The sequence below is a fragment of the Gymnogyps californianus genome, chromosome 9 (assembly GCF_018139145.2).
Source record: "Gymnogyps californianus isolate 813 chromosome 9, ASM1813914v2, whole genome shotgun sequence".
In the NCBI taxonomy this organism is placed as follows: domain Eukaryota; kingdom Metazoa; phylum Chordata; class Aves; order Accipitriformes; family Cathartidae; genus Gymnogyps; species Gymnogyps californianus.
Genome location: NC_059479.1, coordinates 22,815,946 through 22,838,892, shown reverse-complemented (window position 1 = coordinate 22,838,892; position 22,947 = coordinate 22,815,946). Strand labels below are relative to the sequence as shown.

At 42.5% G+C, this 22,947-nt stretch overlaps 1 protein-coding gene across 1 annotated transcript in view; it reads left to right on the top strand.

Moving 5' to 3' along the window:
- LOC127019484 (vascular endothelial growth factor receptor kdr-like) overlaps positions 1–22,947 on the top strand; it is a 98,757-nt gene that overhangs the window by 41,154 nt on the left and 34,656 nt on the right. Inside the window, exons 10-16 of the mRNA XM_050901527.1 lie at positions 7,012–7,120; positions 14,153–14,446; positions 16,600–16,746; positions 18,455–18,580; positions 18,691–18,797; positions 20,039–20,174; positions 21,503–21,607. Coding sequence (XP_050757484.1) covers positions 7,012–7,120; positions 14,153–14,446; positions 16,600–16,746; positions 18,455–18,580; positions 18,691–18,797; positions 20,039–20,174; positions 21,503–21,607 — 1,024 coding nt within the window. The remainder of the gene's footprint in view (positions 1–7,011; positions 7,121–14,152; positions 14,447–16,599; positions 16,747–18,454; positions 18,581–18,690; positions 18,798–20,038; positions 20,175–21,502; positions 21,608–22,947) is intronic.

The window sequence follows — 22,947 nt, the reverse complement described above, 5'->3', positions numbered from 1 at the left end:
ATGTGCCTGAGTTTCCTGCCTGTAAAACATCATGAACACTAGAGTGCTAGGAGAAGGGAGGCGCAACTGCTTAGTGGAGATGAGGACCATGAGGGAACCTCAGTACAAGGACCCCACGCAGTCCTCAAAAGGACTCCTCTTGTTCCCTAAGAGCTTTGCTGCTGCTCACACCTTAAGTCCCACAAACAGCCCCGAGGCTGCTCCTTGCTCTGCCCTGCACAGCCATCTCTGCACTTTCTATGGACTCCACGCATCCTAAAGTGTTCATTTTTCAGATGTGTTCAAAAGCTCAGCCTACAACCCTTTAACTTAAGCTTTTACACATTTCATTATTAAAGTTTCATAAAAATACTTCTTTACAAGTTACATAATTTTACAATTTATAGTATATTCATTATTTTCATCTCCTGCTGATCCACTGGTTGAAAACACATTCTGAGGTGTTTCCTAATAATTTTTATGTCCTGATTAAGATTTATTCAAATTAATAAAACCAGATTTTATGAATCTTGGGTTGCAGCACTTCATCTCCCTGCTTATATTAGCAGACAATTCCTCTCCTTCCCCCTTTCTGAAGTCCAAGGCTATCTGTGTTAAGTGGAGTCTTTAGATAATAGAATATAATTCAAAAAAGACACTGATGAAAACTCATCGTCTTCAGTCTTTTCCTTGTGTTTTATCAGTCATTATTCCCACCAGAAATGGAATAGACAGGAAACAGCCCAATCCATTCCCACCATGTCCTAGCAAGTAATTCATCTGCATTGACTAGCCAGATGAAATAATAAAGATGTCGGAGTCTGACTGAGCGTGGCTTTTATTGACTGTGTTACGAAGCCGGGATTAGCTGAGATTGGTTATTTTTCCTGTGTGATTTGAGCCTGTCCAATGACAGCTGGAGTCTCAGAGCAGAAGGTGGAATTTACCTAGTCTCTAAGATTTCTCAGCATCCCTAGAGTTCACTCGCAAAGAACTGCAGCAATACATGCTGGTTCAGCGACATACGAAAAAATGCATTAACTTTTTAGAGCTGCTAAGCATATGGGAACAAACCCCCAGAAACTACCAGATCCAGAATCTTGCTCAAAAGCTAGCTTGCAGGGCAGCAAGCAAGGATTTTTCCAGCAGACCACTGATGCTTGATGCGATCTTTGATCACATCAAGATCTTTAGACATCTACTTGACAAAAGTGGCATGTAAAATTGAGGTCTCTTGTCATCTTCGTCATAATGGTTATTCCATTATTATTCCACAGATAGAGAAGTGACTTTCACCCAATTCTGTCTTCTGAAGGCTGAGTCTCATTCCTAAAGAAAAGCATGTGGTTATAGCTAACATTATGATGTACTTCACTGAAGTTTTGGTCAAATAGTGGTTGAGACAGTTGCATCATGCTAGTTTAATCTTCCCAGTGGTTTGGAGTCAATATTGAACTTTTCACTTTGTGATTTAAACTACTGTGTAGCTACCTCTGAAGACTGCGTTTTAACACCATACATAATTCAGTCTTCATTGGGGATTTCTTTTCATCTCTTTTCTCCCTTTCATGTATATACAAGAGAGTGGCCTGGCCATGTGGATGTTTCTGCAATGAAACTCATATATCTCTTTGCTGGTGAGATTCATAACCACTCAAGAAAATTGATCCAAAAATGCCAGGTTTAAACGTCCTGAAGGAACAAAAAGACTACATTAGAGTAGTGGTGAAAAGTACGTGAGCAACTCAGTAGGGCTGTTTAAATCTGTCGCCCTGTGTGGGTGCCCGTTTCAGTGAGCTCCCACAAGCCTTGTCACATTAGCCTCTGGCAGGGGAAGGTGAACAGTCACGCGGCTGGGTTTTTGAACAAAGCATCCACTCTCTGGGAGACTAGCCCAGATGTTTCAGGCACTACCCAAGCACAGGAGCGCATGGACTACTACACTGTCCTTGGCTCTCTTCTTGAGAGAGCCTGGCTAGCAGCAGGGACATAAGAAACGGCCCTCTGTCTTCCCTGCCCTCTTAAATTCATTAGCTGCAATCACTGGGTGCGAGGAAGAAGCATGGGGGTGATAATTGCTCATGACTAGCCAGCACCTACCCACCTGCCCTAGGGCCAGAGAGTGATCAGTCCATCCATACTAGAAATGTATACCAGTTCCTCCAGAGGCACCTCAAATCTCCGGTTTTCCCCAGTTTCCTGCCCTGTCCAGCACCTTTCCTGATCACATGGTACTACCATCAGCTCTGCCGTACTCTGTGAGGAAGGCAATGATTGTTCTCATTTTACAGGGAGAGAAAGGCCCACTGCCAGAGATGAGTGCGAACCCTAGAAGTTCTCTCCCAGAAGACTGAGAACTTCTCTTATCACTTGTCCTCAGTCCATCCTTTAGCATGTTTTGAATGAATGAACTAAGATCATGGCTCAGAATTGTCAGGCTATAAAAATAAGTGTTATTCTGTGCCATTCAAGTAGATGGATTGGGAGCTAGCTGAATATTTTCTTTGCAGGGTCTCTGGTGAAGTTCCTATAATTTCATCTCCTTCTAGCCACCTCCACCCCAGCTCTGCCAGAGTTAGACAGCTGAGAAGTTTTCCACCCACGTTTTCTACTCCTCATTCTCGCCCACATATAGCTAACGAAGTGAAAGAGAGAGGAATTGTTAACTAAAGCTGTTGGAGGGAGGGATTAGACAAAGGAAAGAGAAAGCAAGGAATAACAAGATATATTAATTCATGCTGGCTCCAGCTTAAAAAAAGGTCTTGCTGCTCTGTCCTTACTACAAGATGTCTTAAAACACTCATGGTATATGGCTGTGGAATGTTATTTGGCTGCTTCTAAAATAGCTTGTTTTTTATCAGTTCGGGAACATTACAGTGCAAGACATATGGACTTTATTGAACTATTCCATTATGAGTTTTCCCAGCAGCAATGTCTATTTACTTGTCATAGCTGTTCTTCAGACATCAGTCATTTTATTTCTTTTCTTATTGAGTTTTAAACTTAGTTTATTCTTTTACAGTAATTATTTATTAGCTAATAATCCCTTCTTTGGGCTCACAGTATTGGGTGGCCTTTAGGTTAAGTAATAGGAAATGGAGCCCTTTACTTCCAAATTCAACACAGGCAATCAAAACTGGTCCGAAGGATGTTTGGTGTTTGGTATGCAGTGAACTCACAGGATCTCAGTCCAGCTCCCACTAGGAAGATGTCTAGACATTATATGCCAATAATTTGTTATTAATTACCATTGGTTCCAGCACAGTCTGCACAGAAGCTAAGGACTGAACAGCCACATAATTTGTACTACCACTTGCGGCTGGAGTACATTGGCAAGGGTTAACGTGTCGTTTAGTCTGAACTGCTCTTGACTAGGACATTGAGTGGAAGGTAAACTAAAAAGTGCAAACTTCCAGGCTGTAAATAGTTCACGACTAGTAATTTCACTGAAGAGATACAGTGTTTCAAGGCAATTGCAGATTCCACATCAGCATCATCATTTAGGCTTAGCAGAAAGTGCTGTGCTCTGTCTGGGAACAGAGTTTTCTGAGCAGAAGGCACGAGAAACAGCTTTGATGTAAGCCCTGCAGTAAGAGGTCAGACAGGAGACCACCAGCGGTCCTGTGCAGCTAAGGTCTCTCTGTGATTTCATGAGTCTAGATGTGGCAAATGCCAACATGTCTCAAACTTTTCTATCCTGGCTCTGATTCCAGGAATGGAAAATACTTTGCCAGGTGCATGGACTAAGCACACAAAGTAGATTATCCCCTCAGCATTTTTTCCACTCTATACTAAAGGTCCCCAAATGCTGGGACTGTGCCACTCCACTGAGAGAGACAGAAGTCTGCTAACAGTTTTCACTGTTAATAATGGGAAAAGATCCCTATGTTTGGTTGCTCGAGTTCAAACCATTTTCTCATTCAGCTTCTTTTTGCAGACTTTCCTTGAAATGGCTGCATTGAAACTATAGGGATGGTATTTAGAAGAACAAAATCCTTAGCCCTGCCTGCCGCTATGACCAAGTACAGACAAATTTCAAATTTTCAAGTTTGTTCAACTTGGGTTGCCTACAGTAACAGGTGATGAACAACTGCCAAAACATCAGCACTGTGAATACTGTGGGGTTTACCATCTGGGTTAATAGGGGTTACTTTTCAATGGGATCTCCTTGATTGATTTCAATGGGATATCCTTGATCTACAGATACTTCAAAAAGTAGATACCGCTGCTCGCTTCCTAAATGTTTCTTTCAGGTTCCTTTTGATAAAAGACAAAACTATGTGGTCGTATAGAGGGAAGGAGAATTTGGATGCCCTTTGGTATAGCATGTTAGTGTTCCAAAGCATCACTCTGTTGAGGACTAAACCAGGATTAGGTTAGTTTGGCAACTGAGAACTTTATTTAAGATGCTGGAAAGATAATTGGACTCCCAGTCTCAGGGATTTACCTGGGAGCACACAGCTAGAGTGAAAAGCTGATGCATAATGATTTCAAGGGATTCATCTTATTACAAGAAAATCACTCAAAATCATTCGTTTCTGGCTGTGAAATCACATACATTTCTCTGCTGGCTGCTGCTGATTTAAAAGTCACATTTTGGAGCACTCTGGGAGGTGCTAGTTCTAAGACAAGACAATAAAGTGCATTATCTCTTGTGCTCAGGTGTGTAGCAAGCTGGTATCCAAGTGCCCAGGTATCCAAGTGATTCTGAGCATACAAACAAGAAAATTACTTGCTCTCTTTTCCTCAGTAAATTTTTCCCAAGAACTTGTCCCCAGATTGTTTCCCACCATCATTTTAACATCTTCTTCACCTTCACATCTAGACACAATTGAGGTTAGCTAAGATGAGGTCTCAGTATAGCTATTTGCTCTTTTTTTTTTTCCCCACTACCATGTCAGACTTCCCTTGAGCTATGTAGTTAGAGACGTTAGCATCTGTGTGTGTTCATGAGCGTATGTGTGTGTTTACCTCTGGGCCACGAAATGCAGCTTGAGGCATTGCACCAGTTTTTAGAAGAGTCACAGTGTCACCCCTAACACTCTGGACATATTCCAAAATGGATAATTACATTCCTCTTTATGATTTTAACTGGCTCTACAGTATTGTCCTCGACTTCCCATCTAGAGCTGTCACTTAGCAAGACTAATAGCTGTTAAATAGCTGTCCAAATTTATCCTCTTCTGTCCTCAGCACATATATTTATATTGGCTTTTTCTATTCGCAAATATAAAATTCTAAGATCCAGTAATGATGAGAAGAAAGATCTTGGTCCTGATTCAGCAGTAATTCAAAAGGCAGTGTCTACTGCTTAAAGTCAGGGGTAGTGCTCTGAACATGTGCTTGTTAGTAACCTGTGGCATTAGGCCCACTGCTACAGGAATAGAAAAAGGAGGAGGAGCAGACTGCTTCTCTGGGTGATTTTATATCCAAGTCAGAGCTGTTTTCACATCATAAATAAATCAGAACTGCACAGCTCTTTCTTTGGTGGACACCAGAGGGAGCTGGGTTTACTGGTCTCCTGTTTTCACCCCTAAATTTGGTTTGTCCCTATTCTTGGTTAATTTCTGTGTTTGGTGCCCATGAAAAGTAGATACTTTTCCACTTACCCATTATTCTGCTGAAAATGTTCCCCATTAGAATGTAAAATGCACATGGGATCAAAACCTTTGAAACTCATTTCCCTACAGGATTTAAAGTGCCAAAGCTCAGAAAATCTTAAATAACTCTGAAAATACATCCCGCACAGCTATAGACACATTCATGGTGCAGCTTTATGAGGAGTAAAGGAATGTCTTGTGTGAGTTTAGTTTAGGATATTAAAAAGAAAGTCCAGAGATGCTTTTGTGCACTTCAAAGCGCTCTCTGGAGATAAGGACAAAGGGCCAGAGGGTGTTATAAGTTTTGATTCTCAAAGTCCTCAGAGAGGACAGCAAAGAAAGTGATATTTGTTCCAAATGTGAGGGCTCAGAGTTCCTCAGGTGAATGGCTGCAGGGGAAGCAAAGTAATCTTGCAAGAACATCTCTGTCTTGGTGGGTTAGACCCTGCTTTCTTGCTAGCAGCCCAAAGGAAGTACTAGAGATAATTAAAGCCATGACCTGTGGATAGTCCTCCATGAGCTTGTGATGTTGCATCATGACAGGGACAGGGGAGTGCCATATGGCTGGCTCCTCATTAAGAAGGCCCTATACAGAAGCAGAGCCTTAGGATGTTTAAGGAACACAAGTTCTTGAGGATGTGTTTGAGTTCAGCCCCATGAGTAACTGAACCACTTCCTTTTTCTACGTGGTGAAGCTCAGGACAAGCGTTCCTTCCTTCTCCTTCATGAACCTCCCTTTCTTTCTGCATTTGCCAAGTGTCTTAGCACAGGCAGCCTCTCCACAGCTTCCTTACTTACCGCACAAGTTCTGGTAAGGCTCTGAGGACGGGTTATGGAATCAAGGGGCTTCCAAGCACAATTTATAAGAGTGAGCTGGGGCCCAAAGGGGCCACATCCCTCCCTCCCTTCTCTGGGGTTATAGCAAAGCAAAGCAAAGCAAAGCAAAACCCTGCAATATTCTTTATACCACATCCATATGAATGACCTGCTTCCCATGCAAATGTGGGTGTCCTGTTACCCACAGAAACCATAACTGAAAAGTAGAAAAGAAAACAGGTGGATGTGGGGCTTCATTTCCAGTGTCTTAGATGAATCGTCCACGTCCTTCGCTTCAGCTTTTTGCTGACGTTGTCACACAAAGACCTTGGCAGTGTGTCAAAGGGGAACCCTGTTTTTCATGGGGGAGACAGGAAGAAAAGAAGGGGAAGGTTCAGGAATGAAGAGGGAAGAGAATTAACTGGGCTGAGGTGATGTGAGATGAGAGACTAAAAACCTAATAGAAGCACTTGTCTGTTTGTGAGCTTCACTCATTACTAGAAACTCCTTTGTTAACTTTTTCTACCATAAAACATATACTTATCCACTACTCTCAAGCCTCTCTGCTAAGCCTACACTACACTCAAAGCCTTTACTTTTTCTCTTTGTTTGGCAGATTGTGAGCACACTAACTATGGAAAACAGCAGTGCATCAGGAATCTATTACTGTGTGGCTTCAAACAAGGTCGGTGAAGAAGAGAGGAGCATTGAGTTCTACGTCTCAGGTAAACAACACAAGAGACACTACACAAAAACTAGATGCTGATGATCTGATTTACCTTAAAGTTTTATGTGGCTGGTGAGTGCTTGTTAAAACTTCTGGGAATCCCTGCACGTTGTGTTTTCAGAGCAGTCCCAATCACACAGTCCAAGGCTCTTCACCACATGCAAGGCTGGGTCCTGCGTCAGTGCACAGCTGAGTTTGACATGTCCAGCATCAGACCTGAGCCCCTTTTGCCCTTTTCAAGCTGCAGATGCAGGCCCTGAGTCTAGCTGCCTGTGCCTTAAAGCAACACTCATGACATTTGAGCGCTGTCCTCATGAAACCTCCAGCAAAAGCTAAGTCCTTTGTAGTCTTCCAAAGGCCTGAGGCCTCTCCCTGACTCAGGAGAACAGTTGGTCTCCAATTAAGTCAGCAGACATAGCAAAGGTGAGCAAGGCCAATATTCAGACCTAATCCAGGGCTGATATCACTGGGAGTTGTTGTGACATTGGATCCCTGCCTGAGCAATTAGCCTTTCCAGTGCCCTTTAAGGAGGGAGGAGGTGAACATGCTATTTCTCCAAAGAACACAAATCCAAACAAATATCTGCTTAACCTTTCAACACAGAAATTCTTTAGTAGTGAGATCAAGACCTACATAATGCTTTTAGGAAAGATGGGAGTTTAAAAAAAGAGAAGAGTCCAGGGACAGCCTTGTTCAAGTGCTTAACCAGAACAAACTGAATCATTTCTGTGCTCACTTTCTGGATGAGTGGATGTTGGCTGGTAGAATTTGCATCAAAATAACAATTTTTAGAACAAAGAGTGCAGAAGTGTCCTGGAAGGTAAATGTCTGATTCTCACTACTTGGTTTCTTCCCCATGAAGCAAGTTCTGAGGGCGAAGCTTGCTTGTGGCAGTGCTCTGCACTCCTCTGCCTCTCTTGGGTCCTGTGTTGTTTGACTCCATTGCTCTACAGTAATTCAGCACATTTCAAATCAGGCTAACCACAAGGGCTCACTAAACACTGTTACCATTCTTATTACACAGAAGTGCTAACACGAAAAATGTCATCCAACGATAATGGAGCTGGTGCCATACGGGGGAAAGACTTCACCTCCATTTACAGCTTCTTTGTACTACCCCAACGCCTTACAGAGACAGAAGAGGGTTTAAGCCTCCAAAAGATCTCTTCCAAAGCTCTAACTCTTATTTACTTAAGAAAAAGCCCTTCCAGGCACACTTTTGGGAGATACAGCTCAGACATAAGAGGTCCTCAAGATGTCCAAGGCAGGCTGAAGACCAGCTATTAATTTTACACTTCACCACTTCCAAGTGTTGAGCCTTCACATGGGTTTGTTTCTGCTCTGAATTCTGCCAGCTATTATGTTTGGATGGGTTACTCAAAGCCGTATGTTCCCAAGCTATTCACAGTACTTTGTAATACTTTGTGCCTAAAACCAATGCCGCAGCAACTAAATAAGCAACGACCATAAGGTCAGATTTAAAGGGTTAGATCAATTCACGCACCTTTCACAACTACGTTTTATTTTAATAATAAAGTTATGTAGGGTTTTTTTCCCCACAGTAAGCTAATATTTCAGATTTTTTATTTTAAGATCAATCTAGCAATGTTTTGAGACACAAATGTTTTAATTTTGAAGGAAATGAATCACTAGACAAAATTACTGACAGCAGTTATGGTGGAAATGTTTCCACCAAAACAGACCAGGAGGTGAATAGGGCTTGGCAAGACAGATATATTCTTGCCTGTGAAGAAAAGACTGTGAGTCTGTGCCATTCTGGGGAAGAGGCAGATGCTGAACCAGCATGACTGACTTTTATAAGTGCTGTGTTTAAAAATAGTGGTGTTTATGGATTAGAAAGAAATGAAATCTTTCTAAATGCGGCCATCCTGATCCTAAAGTAGGTCATGTTGCAGTGGTAAAATAGCAGCAGAGTGACCTGCTACTAGGTTTCTTTACATGACAGTCCTCTGCTGAGTAATGCATATTACTCCCAGTGCCCAGGCTGCTGTAAGAGCTGCTGCTGAAGGTCTGCCTCACAGACAAAAAAAAAGCACTGTCTTCTACTGGGTGCACTTGGAGGAGGCTAAGAGACCGCCAGGTTACTCTCACCAGGAGTTGCCTCTAGTCTCAGTGTTGGAGGGATATTCGGGGACAGTTTGTGAGGTACCAAACGGGGGAAGTCCAAAAGCATAAGGCTCTAAGCAGGCCACTTTACAATTGCTAGGCTGATGAATTTTATGCAGATTGAACCTAAAAGCTGAGATAAAGGCTGAGTTAGAGTCTGAGAGCACACAAGCGATGTGTGGGCCTCTAGGACAATGTCTAGCAAATGTCTGTAGCACTTCACAGTGCTCTGTTCTCTGCAAAACAGCTGCTAGTTGTGGGACTCCACAATTCAACAATTTGTTGATTTTCAAGACCTGATCTCCCATTATCTCCTACTGACAAACAAGGTGGTGGATCCTGAGCTGCTTGCAAACATTTTGGCTGAATTGAGCTTAATTCACTTCTCCCTGATAAGAAATCTGAAGATGATACAGAGGCTAAACTCTCTTCTTCCCTCAAAAACCTGTTCCGTTAGGTCAGAGCTGAAATGTTTTGTCAAGACATGGCAGAGTGTTACAGGGAAACTTCTTCAGGTGTTGTCCGGGCTGCATCTGCTTTCTGGAGACATGCCTTACTTCAGTCTGGTGTTTTCATAACCACCATATTCATTTCAGAAAAATGTATTTATCCCAATGGAATAATGTCAACAGCCATTTTGTTCTTCCACTGCAGAGCCCCCACAAAAACTCCCACGGACACTAGAAATAGCACTGGTATCTATTTTTAAATCATTTCTTTGCCAGCAGAATTCATTTCAGTGAAGGGTCAACAGGGTTTGGAGATCACGCTGAAACCAAACCATATAAGGGGTCCAACGTGATGAGAAATCTTATCATTCAGTGACAGCCCTGAAGCCTCTCTGAGCTCTTTCTGCAGATGTCCTGACTGTCAATGTCCCACTGAAGCTCTCCTAAAGCTGATCATGGCAGCAGAAACTCCCATAGCAATGCAGTAGCAGTTATCCATCATGCCCTTGCCTAACTCTTATTCCAGTATTTTTGCTTTGCGTAAATCCTTTTTACTGTTTCTTGCGGAAACAAAATCTGTCTCCTGCCTATCTTGCCTACCACAGTTTTGATACCAGTGTTCCCATTTAAGTCAGACGACTGTTTTGTCATGGGCAGAGGCAATGTGGGTGAGCCATCAGATGCTCAGAACTGCCTCATGTCATTGCCCACCACCGGTTACGCACCAAAGGACACTCAAGGCAGACTGCAACCTTCCTAGTGCAGTGAAAAGCTGACCTGATGTCTCCTGCAGGTATTCTCTGCCATGAACAAGTATTATTTACCTTCTAATCTCTAGTCTGCACCTTGGAAAGGGCAACTATATATTACTGTAGGTCCACAGTAAACCAAATTCTAGCCTTTGTATGATTGTACTACATATAACAAAATGGGATCCCACCCATATGAAACCTCTGAATGTTCTTGGAATATAAATTAATTATGATAAGAATAACAAATAATAACAAAAGCCCTTTTTCAAGGGCTTATCTGATTGCAAAAACAACTCAGAAAAATTGAGTTAAAGATTTCTACCAGAAAGAAAATATTATACTTCAAACATGAGATAAAAATCTGCTATCAGATACTAGAACAATGTATGAACTGGGCTGTTCTACAACTGCTTGCCACTCTCAATTTGCTTATTCCTGACATGTTTACAGGATTTATTAAAAGCTCTGCGCTGTTTCAGATGGTAGGGCTCACCCTTTCTTTTTCTCACTCTCCCTACATGCATACGCCTGATGGCAACCCCCCCACCCTGACAGGCACAGGGACGGAATTTGGGAAAGAGCAGAAGTTTTGAATTACACAGATTATTGTGCAAAGCACAGGAAATTAAAACCAATTAATTCCTTGTAAATACAAATGGAGCCAGACTTTCTTTTGATTTATGCTGACTTTTTACCTTCCCCCAATGGCTCATTTCCCTATTTTGCCATGGAATCCCGCACAGTCAAAAGTGAAATTCACGGCTACTACACTGTAATACAATACGAAAGACAAATGTTTGGTGACTGCTGATAAAAGAGAAAAGGCCCCATGGTGCATTCTTTTAGCCAACTTATTAGGAGTCTTATAAAACACTGTATCTGTTCAGAGAGAGGAAGTTAATCACCGCTCAGGTTCAAGATTGTGTAAGCAAAGTAGTCTAAGAGATGAACTGACTTATAATGTGCTCTCAAAGCTGCAGTTACTCCCCAGATAATCCAAGGAGGAGGAGAAAAGAGAGAGGAGAGCAAGAAAGACTTTTTTTTCCCTCTCTCTTTCCTTCCACTGTAATGAAAATCAATGAATATTCTATTGGAGCTGAAAGAGCTTCTTGAAAGGCTAACAACATGGAAGAGAATAGCACAGGTTCCAGCTAAAATATTCAAAATGCTAAATAAAAAATGTCAGTAGAAGAAATTATAAGAAAAACAAGCCAGGCCTCTGCTCCCAGAATGTTAAGTTGGTAGAAAAAACCCTGCACTGGTGAAGTCCAGCAGCAAGGCAAAACTATTGAGCATCCTTCATAATTTAGGGCTTGGAAATTAACACATCAAATTAGTTGGGAATTTGCACCAAAATGTCAGAGATCGCTGGAGGCTTCAGCCCGTGCTGTCACTGCCATACGCAAGCCAATGCCTTATCCCAAGAGATGCAGTATTTCCCCTGGGGTGGGCTTTCTCCCACAGCCATTCAGGGAAACTCACCGTGCAAAACAAACGGGGCTGCAAGTTGTAAGAAGAAATTCTCCTGAAGAAAAGGCTTCCTGAGAGGCAGAAGCAAGAGCAAATGGGGCTGTCAGCCTAACTGCTTAAGGCCAAGGTTTAGCTTGCCCTGCAGATTTGCAGGGGTTCACTGTGTTTTACCCCGGGTAATGTGACCAAACTCCTACCTCATCACTTTACCTGGAATCCCTTTATACTTTCACTGAGACCCAGCACTTACGATCACAGGATAATTCAGGGTGGAGGTGTCCCAGATCATTGAGCTTACTAAAGAACTGAGTCTAACCAAAGATCCATCTAGCTTAGTACTATAACTCTTCCCGGAGCAAACAGCAAATGCTTAGAAGAGAAACTAAGAAAAAGGCAAGTTAAGAAGGCACTTTTTCCCTGGTTTGGTTTGACAGATTCAGGAGAGATGCTGAGATGCTGCTCATGCCACATCCCAGTGTTTTCACTGGACCTTAATTCTTCCAGCTTAGAGAAGTTCTGCTGGCCTCAGACTTTTCCCCCTTTTTGATACACAACATCTTGACATGTTGGAACCACAGGACATCAGCTGTGAAGAATGGATGTATTACACAAGTCAGTTTGAGCATACAGCTAGCACTAAGCAAGAAAGAGAACAACGGAGCCTAACAAAACACTGCATAAACTGAAATTTCATGAAAAGGAAAGAAAAGAAAAACAACAATTTCCACAGCTGTGGCCTGAGGAGTCTCTTCTCTTTTTGGATCTTTTGTAAAACATTTCTGGTGCCAGTCTTTAAAAACCATGAAGCAAAGCTCATTGGTGCTATTCCAGATGACTTGTGAAGAAGAGAGACTTTTAATCATATCTGAAAGCTCCTTCAGGGCTCTGTATTTTATATAATATACGGTTTATTATAAGGCAGATTGGTTATTTCAACAGCCTTGCTATTTATGCTCAATTATAGCTTCGGCAGAACTTTTTGCAAGAGTTTGCAGTGTGAGCCCCTCACAAAATTCCAGCTCCCATGTGGAATTTGTCAGACTGCAAGTGCAATGCATACTTGCTGCCCTTTAACTTCTGTCCTTCTCAAAGTACCATCCATTTCATCCCAGCTTGAGAAAGCATCTTATTAACAGCTTGGTACTGAAGCAACCATCTATCAGATTTATTGCAAACACTGTTCATGTTCAGAAGGTAATCCAGAGCAAATCCTCCCAAAGTGTCCCATCCCCATACTACACCTCGTAAAATTTATAAGGGATTCCTCGTAACTCTCAGCTGCTTGAAAATCCTGACCTAACAGACAGAAGAATAATTCCAGGTCACTGTGGTTATCAACGCACTTTCATTCAAGTCTGCTGGGTGGATAGATCACTGAAACTAACAGAATAAAAAAGGAAAGGAATACCTTTCAGACACAATTTAATTGTAGGTCTCTGGTGGCTAATGCAGTAACAGGAATGTGTCTGTACGCCAGGCTCTGGCATTCTACTCAGAAACATTTTTTCTTGTCTCCAAATGGATTCAGTTTGCCACTTCAGGAAAATTGATTTTTTTTCTGGAGTGAAAAGTTACTAAAAATATAGCAAGAAACAGCTTACTGTTTTGTGGATAGACTGGACTCATGCCTCAAAGTATTTCTCTGCTAAATATAAAGGCCTCAAGGACTTATATATCATTAGATCAGTTAATCCATTCAGTGATCAAGTAAATATCCACCAAGGTACATGTGATGAAAATAAATATTGGCATAGCTGAAATAAGAGAGAATTGGGAAGATTGTTCAGTGGTGAAGAAAGAGAGTGTTACTTCTGAGAAATGGGAACAGGTTTCTTTATTCTTATGCAATTATGCTTTCAAGCACTGATTGCAGATAGAAAGAGAATTGTTCACGAACACCTTTGTCTACCTGGATAGCAGTCTCTCTTGATTAAACTCTCTTAGTCCATTAACTACTTATATATATAAACTTTCAATTCATTACTTGAAAATGGGATGATTAGAATTCTGAGGGCCAAATTACTACAGGTCAGCACAGGGACACAAAAGGTACATTCACTTACCTAATTCACAAGCACCAGTGCCTGTTTGCACAGGCAAATGCGGGTCTCATGAAAATTGGCTCATTCCATTGTGGCTGGTCTTTGAAATTTGACCATCAAGTTGCAAATGGGCAGCCAAAGATTTTCTCAGTTGTGACTTAATTGCAAACATGTTTTCTCTTCTTCCTAGATGTGCCGTTTGGGTTGCAAGCAGACCCACAAGTCACAGCCATCGTGGGGAATGATGTCCAGCTGACCTGCCGGGCCTCCAAGTACATCTACAGTCACCTGGCCTGGTATTACCCCTCCTCAGAGGCGGCTCTCAGTGACTCAGTGATCAAGAAAACTGACAACTATTCCATTTCTTTGACATTGGTCATTACTAACGTCACGAGGGAACAGAGTGGCCTCTACAAGTGCAGAGCCCAGAACCAGCACAACAGCACCGACACGCTAGAACAGCACACTCAGCTCCTCGTCAGAGGTAGGTCCTGCCAACAGAAACTGGCAGTGGGACATGCTATCGTTCTGCTGCAGGAGCAGAAATGCTGTGCATCTGCTGCCCCCTTTGAAGCCTTTCAAAGCAGAAGGTGCCCAGCATTTGTTAGGGACTGTCATAATACGGACTTCGTGTTCTGGTTTAGGTTTTTTTTCGCATTACTGTACGTGGGTTGACACCTAGCCGTACATATTACTCATCCAGCCACTGCTGGTGTTGTATAAAATATTTGCCTTACACATAAAGGTGACTTCAGCTGCATTTTATCTTCCTAACTCCATGCTGGGTGCAGATATAGTGTTGACTGAGGGGAAAAGGCATCACCCACCATGTTACTAACAGCACAACTCTATCATTTGGGACGGTCACCCCAGATCTACCTAGACTTTGGTAGAAGACTCCACCCACTTACAGCTGCCAGGATGATACTGATACCTAAATAGATGTGGACCCAGCAGATGTAATCACAAATGTCACTGATCAAGTGTACAATCAAGTGACATGTACCGTTTATTCTGGATAAGTGGGATGCACTTCATTGTAATAACAGTATTTTCTTACTTATACCCAACCCCACAACTCTTTTATTTTCATAAAAATAGTAACACTACAGATCCTGAAGCCTGGTTTCTTTGGCTATGTGAATATAAAGGGCAGCACACTTCTTCCGGTAGAAACTCACCGAAAATTAGTGAAGTTTCTTCTGCTTCATAGTGAAGGAAGTGAGTGATCGGCTCTAAGCCTTCTCAGAAGAAAAAGTGCTGCTGGAACGGGTGAATTTATTAGCTATCTTCCAATGGTGAAGAAAAACCCAAAGCACGGAAATTGAAATAAACAGCAGCAAGTCAGGGTGCAGAAGACAGAGTCCTTCAGAAGCCAAATAAGACAGTGATTTTCAAATTGGCTTCTCCACTTACATTAATGGCTAATGAGAAACTGAAGGGACAGCTATGCTGCCATAAGCACTTGTCACTTAGGTAAAAACCAGGCCGTGCAGTACCGGCTTCATCCTTGTTTAAGTGAACGAGCACATTTCCCATGCAGTCTCCTACCCCGTGCAGCCAACGACACTCTCACAGTCCCTTCCCCCTCCACGCAGGCACACACACCAGGAGAAAATGCTCACCCCCGCCACAGCTGTGGCTAGCACGGCTCTGATACCTGAGTGGGAGGTGATTTATTTTAAGAAATGGCATGAGCATCTGCCTCTTCCTGAAGTGCGGAGGAAGGGAAAGAATCTCACCCTGGTATTACAGAGTGCTAGTGGTTTGGTTTGTCCCCACAGCTGGTACCGGAGCCACCTGTCAGCATCATCTGACATGGAGGCACTGGGCTTTCTCTGCACTCTGCAGTCAGGCAATTCACTTTTCTCTCCCCTGGCAGATATTTTTATTCATTTAGTCAAATTCCCACCTACACAGACACCTACACATGATGGCTATGGGAAAAACACAGCTAAACTGGGAATACATCCATGGGAGAACTGGAACCTTGATCACATTCTTCTGAGAATTACTGGGGTCTGTTATTCGTCTGGCACGTGTCAGAGAGGCAATTCTGGAGATCACGCGTCAAAATGCGCCTCCAAATCAGCCCTCCTTCCCCTATACAAACAAGGTCTTTTAAATGTACTAACACCCATCAGCTACTGTCCTTATTGCAGGTTTTGTGTATTTTTTTTGCTGTGCTTGTGATTTTATTCATTGCTTTCCTGTACCTTTTATAAATGAACATGAAGTGGAGGTTAACGTGCTTTGTAGTAAGTACATAACTGCACTCATGATGGAGGACACAAAATCCTTAGAACTGTTTCCTCTTTGCCTCCTCCTTTCTTTTTTTGCATTCACTCTGCATTTGCTCTACGCACTCACTGTCCTCTGTTTTCTTCAGAGGATGAGAAACTCAAGGAGGTTCGAGCTGAAGACGAATCTAAGCTTAGTCAGTTTGAAAATAAGCCAAATAAACTCACCCACTCCTCACGTAATCTTCTGGGGGATTTTTGCTACCATTCATCAACCAAATCTTTGCTACTTCCAGCCCAGAGAGGCCATGCAGGTGGCCAAAGGAGAGAAGGTGGCAGAGCTGAGGGAGGTGCCTTCCGAAACCTTACTGTGTACTGTTTTCCTTTGTGACTGTAGCAAAGGCAGCACCGTACGTGATACAAAACCTCACGGATCTGGAGGTTAACATCAGCGGCAAGATCATTCTGGAGTGCAAAGTCAGTGGAACGCCAGAACCTCAGATTACGTGGAGGAAGAATGGCTACCCCATTTCAGCAGCATCAGGTGAGTGTACTTGCTTCCCTAGCACGCTGCGGTATTGTACATAACACAGGATAATGGACTTGCAGGTTCGCTACAAACATAGGACCTACAACTCCACGGCTACTGCAAGCATGGCTGAGTCAGGATGGTATGCACAACCTCAGGAAACACACACACAAATCCAAATATATCAGACCACTGCAGTAGTCTCCAACTTGGACTTTGAGGTCAAAGCTGCCAACCGGTTGCAACCCAATGCCTGCTTATCCAGCTTGCCTTCCACATGTGGCTGTGTTCATGTCTGCAGAGTCAGCCAGATAGTCTGCATACATTACCATAGCATTAGTACATCAAGGAGTACAGCCTACTGCTGTTCAGTCTGCTTTTGTGAGACAATAGTTTGTGTACAAAACTGAGACAGAGAGTGTACCTGCTTGTCAAGTGGGTCTGAAAACACAAGCCTGAACTGTCGGATATCCTTGGGGCCTGATCAGAATATACTGCAGCAAATTGTGGGCAGTCACCTAACAGTCAGGTCCAGGGCATGCCATGGCATATTACACATCCTTTCTTTATCTCCCACAACATAGTAATGAGAATGTGCTCTCAGCTCAACTAGTACAGAGCAGTACAGGTACAGTGCTACCACGGGCAGGGAGCATGGGCTCCCTTACCTGAGCCTGGAACTCCTTCTCAGCTCTCTGTTCTGAGATCTCCTATAAATCATGGAGAATCCCATGTCAGTAGCTGGTCCTGTGACTTTAATTTTGCATCTTGGACTAGGTAGGAAATCTAGGATCATCCATAATTCAGATCGGACTGTTCTGAGAGAAACTCTTTATAGCTACTGAAATTTTATAAATAATTCTAGAGGGACAAGCATGTAACTCATCCAACCAATGGAAACATAAATAAACTATTTGGAAAAAACACCTCAGGGTAAATACTTCAGCACAGTGCATGGCAAGTTATGTGCAGTACCCTTGTTAACAACAGGATTCATAGCCAGAACACCCAGAAACTCAAAATGTCCTTCCCTTTTGGATTCAAAGCCTGACCTGTTTCCCTATTTCTGCCCCAAACATATCCTTAGTGAAACAGATGAGCTCTCAGTTTTGTGCCAAAAATCAGGAAAAATTAAACGTGGAGAATTAATCAGGAAAATAAAATGTAGAAAAGCCTCACATAGGTCATATCTAGACAACCTCCCTCTTTCCACTCCACCTCTAGCCCCCAGCTGCCTGTGAATCCAGGATTGCTCCACGCAGTGACTTTTCCAGGGATGTGCATAACCTGATTTCCATGTTCCACATGTTAGAACTCTCATCACTTCCCACAGCCTCCAAGACATCGGCTTTGTCCAATAATTTCACTGAGTTCCCTTTTTTCCCAGTGTATCTTATTGCTATCAGAAAACCTATCTTCCCATCGCTTCACTAACTTCCATAGAAGCTTTCTCAGGCTCTGTCTGCTCATAATAAATTAACAGCCACATTTGCTGTTGGTTAAATGATCCCCAAGCAATTTACACAGGTATTGAGGAGAAAAAAAATGTCAGGGAAAGGTTGGCGCCAGACCACAATGAGGAGCATAGTATTAAAATGCCTCCTAACAACAGTGCGTACCAAGCCTGCATGGATGGGAGCTTACTTTCAGTTCTCTGTCTCCTAAAAGCATTTGCAGGCAGGCAGGTTACTGTGATAATATTAACCAAAATCCCTTACAACAGGAATTTCCATGGAAAATAATACCCTGGTCATTGAGCGAGTGAAAAAGGATGATGAAGGGCTCTATGAATGCAAGGCATCCAACGACATGGGCCAAGACAGCACATCAGCCTTCATTAAAATACAAGGTGAGGTCCAAGCTAAGGCGAAATGCATATATTTTGTTGGACTGAGGAGAACTATTGTCCAGTCATGGAATTTGGTATATTTAAAATTTGGTTGTACATTTAACCTACAGGTTCTGAGGAGAAATCCAACATTGAAGTTATCATTTTGGTCTGCACCGGTCTAGCCGCTACCCTCTTCTGGCTTCTTCTGACCCTATTCATTCGGAAACTGAGAAAAGTAAGAGAGCTTCCATATTGCACAAAGTGTCTGGGATTGGGCCCAGTTTATGCGTAGCATCAGAGTTTAGGGCAGAATGTTTGGGACAGATGGTAGAAAAACTGTGCAAAATGTTCCTATAAAATTTCAGTCCAAGATTTCTGCTGATAGTCTTTTGGATCTTCTCAAGGATCACTTGCACTTCTGAGATTCCTGCCCACTTCCATGGTAACATAAAATCAGGCTCCTCCCTCTTTATGAGTCAAACTGGCTTCCAAGATTAGGAAACCAAAAAAAATCCTAAATCCTCTAAAATGAGGGCTTGATTTCAGCACTTGTCCAATAAGATTTCTCTAAACCATAGGTATTAAAGGGGACCCTGTTTTAAGAAAGATTGTAGGATGCTTGCTCTTTTGTCTCCACATAGCTTATTTTGTCTCCAAGTCTTGCTATTCGTTCACCTCCGTTTTGTGACTCAAAAAAGTAAAGTTTCAGTAAAGTTCCAAGGAATTTAGGTCTGTTTTTCCTAAAACAAACAGCAAACAGAAAGGCAACCACACCTCTCTGCTCTGAAGCTCACCGAACTACAGTCCCAGTGCTGATTCCCAATACTTGAGTAAAATTTCCCCTCCTATTGCAAATACAGGGATTAAATTCATGTTTTCCTCCTTGACCTCAGTTTAACAGAGTTGTTGACAACAGTGAATTTCCTATTACTTTTTACACCCATGCAAGTCTGCTCACAGGACCCACCAAATCACAATTTCTCACTTAGCAGCATTAGAAGTAGCAGTTTTCACCAGCTTTCAATCCATTTTAATTTGCAATAAGCAATAGCCATGAAGCGGATAACTGGAGAATCAAGACTGCAAAACAAAACACTGTGAAAATGCCAAAACACTCCGTAGTACACCAGGAAGTGCAACCCATGGAGTTCCCATAGAAAAGCACTGATTCCCTTTAACAGATACAGGTAGAAGACAGTGATAGATTCTCTGTCCTCAGAGTGTTTACCAACATTAATCAGTGACTCTTCCCAGCACTCATGAGTGGCAGGTATACAGAAACATTTATTTCTCGGATACAGAAAAAAGAGAGGGAGGAAGCTGAAGTGATGCATTCATGGGTCCGAATAAATTTCAGAGCTAAGTCTGGAATTCAGGGAACTCCCCAGACAGCACTCAGTCTTGTAGATGACAGCTCTCTCCCATTAGAATTGCAGGGTAAACACTGTGAATAATTTCTTCACACCCTGTTTTTAGCCTGATGCGACAGATATTAAAACCGGATACCTGTCAATTATAATGGATCCAGAGGAAATGCCTCTTGATGAGCAGTGTGACCGTCTTCCCTATGACAGCAGTAAATGGGAGTTCCCAAGGGACAGACTGCGGCTGGGTGAGTGGTTTGGGTATTATTGCTGTAAAGAATGATGATTTCTAGCACTCCTCAATTTCAGTGGATCTGTTGTATAACCCAAGAAGCAGCCTATCATTTAGTGCCAGTGTACTACCATCCTTGGGGAGAATTGGCAGAGTCACAGAATTCAGGATCATCCTTAATGGGGGGTGAAACAAGGGATTTGGTAAGAAAAGCAAAAATGTTGTCTCTCTCAAAACAGCTACCACCTCTTTTTCTTTCTTGGCGAAGTGAAGTCAAACTCTTGACAGGGAAGAAAGGTACCTCCAGGTACTGTCCCTGCCAAAAGTATGGTTTCACACCCATAGAGGAAAACAGAAAGAGAAGTCAAACTGAAAGGTGACCGTCTTTCAATGAATGTTATTTTGAAGAAATCTATCAATTCATCAAACAATCAATTCCTTATAAATCATTTGAACTTGGCGTTGAGTTGTAAAGAGCTATCATGAAAAAAGGAACCAAATTTCACTCAACAGCTCAGCTCACTGGATGATGCAGCAAGAAAATGTAAAAAGCAGGTTGTGTTTGTATAAACTGTAACATCTGTGTGCATTGATGAGTGCAGGGAATATATCTGTATTTGTGTGTGCTCTTGGTGCTTTAGCTGGAAAACATGGAAGAAGGAGGAAGACAGACAAAAATAACAAAAAATGAGATGATGGTGGGATATACGGTCAAACTAGCAGAACCAAAAAGCCAGACCATGATGCCCAGTGTACTCTGCTGCATTGCAGGTCAGAGCCCTCAGAGCACACTAGGTAATATAGGCATGAAAATCCAAGTGAAAGGGAAAATAAAGGAAGATTATCATCTTAAATTCCATTTAGTGTAGCTTTTACGTCAAATAAATGTCAATAACTGAAGGGTTAAAGGGTTCTGACTGCCTGAGTGCCTTAGCTGGCTATCTCCATGACTGTGATTCATGAGAGATCAGGGTTCCACAATTCTATGTTTAACCCAAACTCTGGCTTTCCTAGGCTTCAGGACAACTATACGTAATGTTTTTACCCTTAAGCCATATATATGTATTCAGCCTTGCCTTCAGCTGAATGCAGATTTATTTATTCTACTCTGTTCTATCACATACTGTATTGCATTAAAGTCATATGGATATAAATCATACCGTTTATATCCATATACTGCAAATATGCGATACAGGCTTCTATTGACTATCGGTCTACGTCTACGTTGTGCCTGGGCACTGGAGTCTTGTATTTCTTGCATAGCTGAGAATGCATGTTTCCCTCTTATCTGATGCAGACTGTCGTAAGTCCCCTTTGGCTCATTCTTGACTCTTGCTTCTCTAGGTAAAACACTGGGTCATGGTGCTTTTGGGAAGGTGGTGGAGGCGTCTGCTTTTGGCATTGATAAATCTTCAACCTGCAAAACAGTTGCCGTAAAAATGCTTAAAGGTACATATCCCTCTGAGATTCTCACAAGACTCCTTAGGGAACCTGTGGGCAATGAGGTTTCCAGTTCTCAGCTCCAAACCAGTCCCAAGTTCATTGTGTTCAGAAGGGAGTGGGTTTGTCATATGAGAGCAATTAGTCATTATACAGTGGATGTTAACGTGTAGGAAATGACAAGCGGGCTCCATGCAGTGCTGCTGATTAAGTCTCGTATTCCTAGAGGAGGAAAACAGCAGCTTCCAGGTCTGTGGGGTTAGGAGGGAAACAGATTACAGAATGTAATTACATTAGATAGTCTGAAATTGGATCTAAGCCTTCGATCACAGCCCTTCCAGATGTAGAACAGTTCAAGGGGTTGGAAAAAAAGCAATGCCAAGGGAGTGAATTAGAGACAACTTGCTTGCAATTATTGAAATTAAGGAAAGCTTTTACCATTCAGTGGTGGGGAAGGGGGGAACTTGGAGACTATTCTTTCATATTATATTTACATACAAAGCCTCTGCAGACAGCTTATGAATAAATGCATCAGCCAGTACATTGACTACTTGGGTTAGAGGTTTTTAACTGTTCACTTAGCATTTTTTCAAAGGTACAATCGATGCTCATTGGATGGCTTTTCATAGCCCACATTGCTCTGCATTGCTGCTGCATGACAGTATTAACCCCTGCAATGCCATGATTCGGAACTTCTATCACGGTATTTGGCTTCTGTTGCGAGCTGCCTCTCCTGATGCTCTGCTACTTCCCATCTCTCTGACATTTCAAAAACATCAGTTTATCACCTGTCTGGACCTCCTCCGAATCTGGTCTCCCTTCTCTGCATTAGTCAGTAGATCTTCAGATCATCTTCTCTCCTGCTGTTGTTTCTTCTGTTCCATGCCCATCTCCAGATCCCTGAAATACCCTAGAAGCCCCTGATCCAGACACACTCCCTTCTCCAGCCAAAACTTACTGCCCTGGATAGCTCTTGGTTTTCATTCACTTCCACGCTGTGCTTCCCAACTGATCCTCATGTCAACTTTACCCTGCCTGCACACATTCAGCAAACTATTTGACAGTTCCTCCATCATTTTATACCTTCCTCCCCCAGTGGAGGCAGCAGCCTCCTGCTCTAACCTGTCCCTCCCCAACTAACATGCCCATAATTCATCACCTTCCTGAATAAAGCAGACTAGTGTGAGTCAATCCATTCAGGGGGGGAAAAAAAAAAGGCTCTGGAGATGTCCGCATTTCTGTAATTCTAGCATTATCTGTCATTTCCATGAAGTAGGCCGGTATCAGTTCTGGGCTGAAGGCTATAACTTAATGTGCAAGGTTATCTGAAACACTTCTGAGGCTGTTCT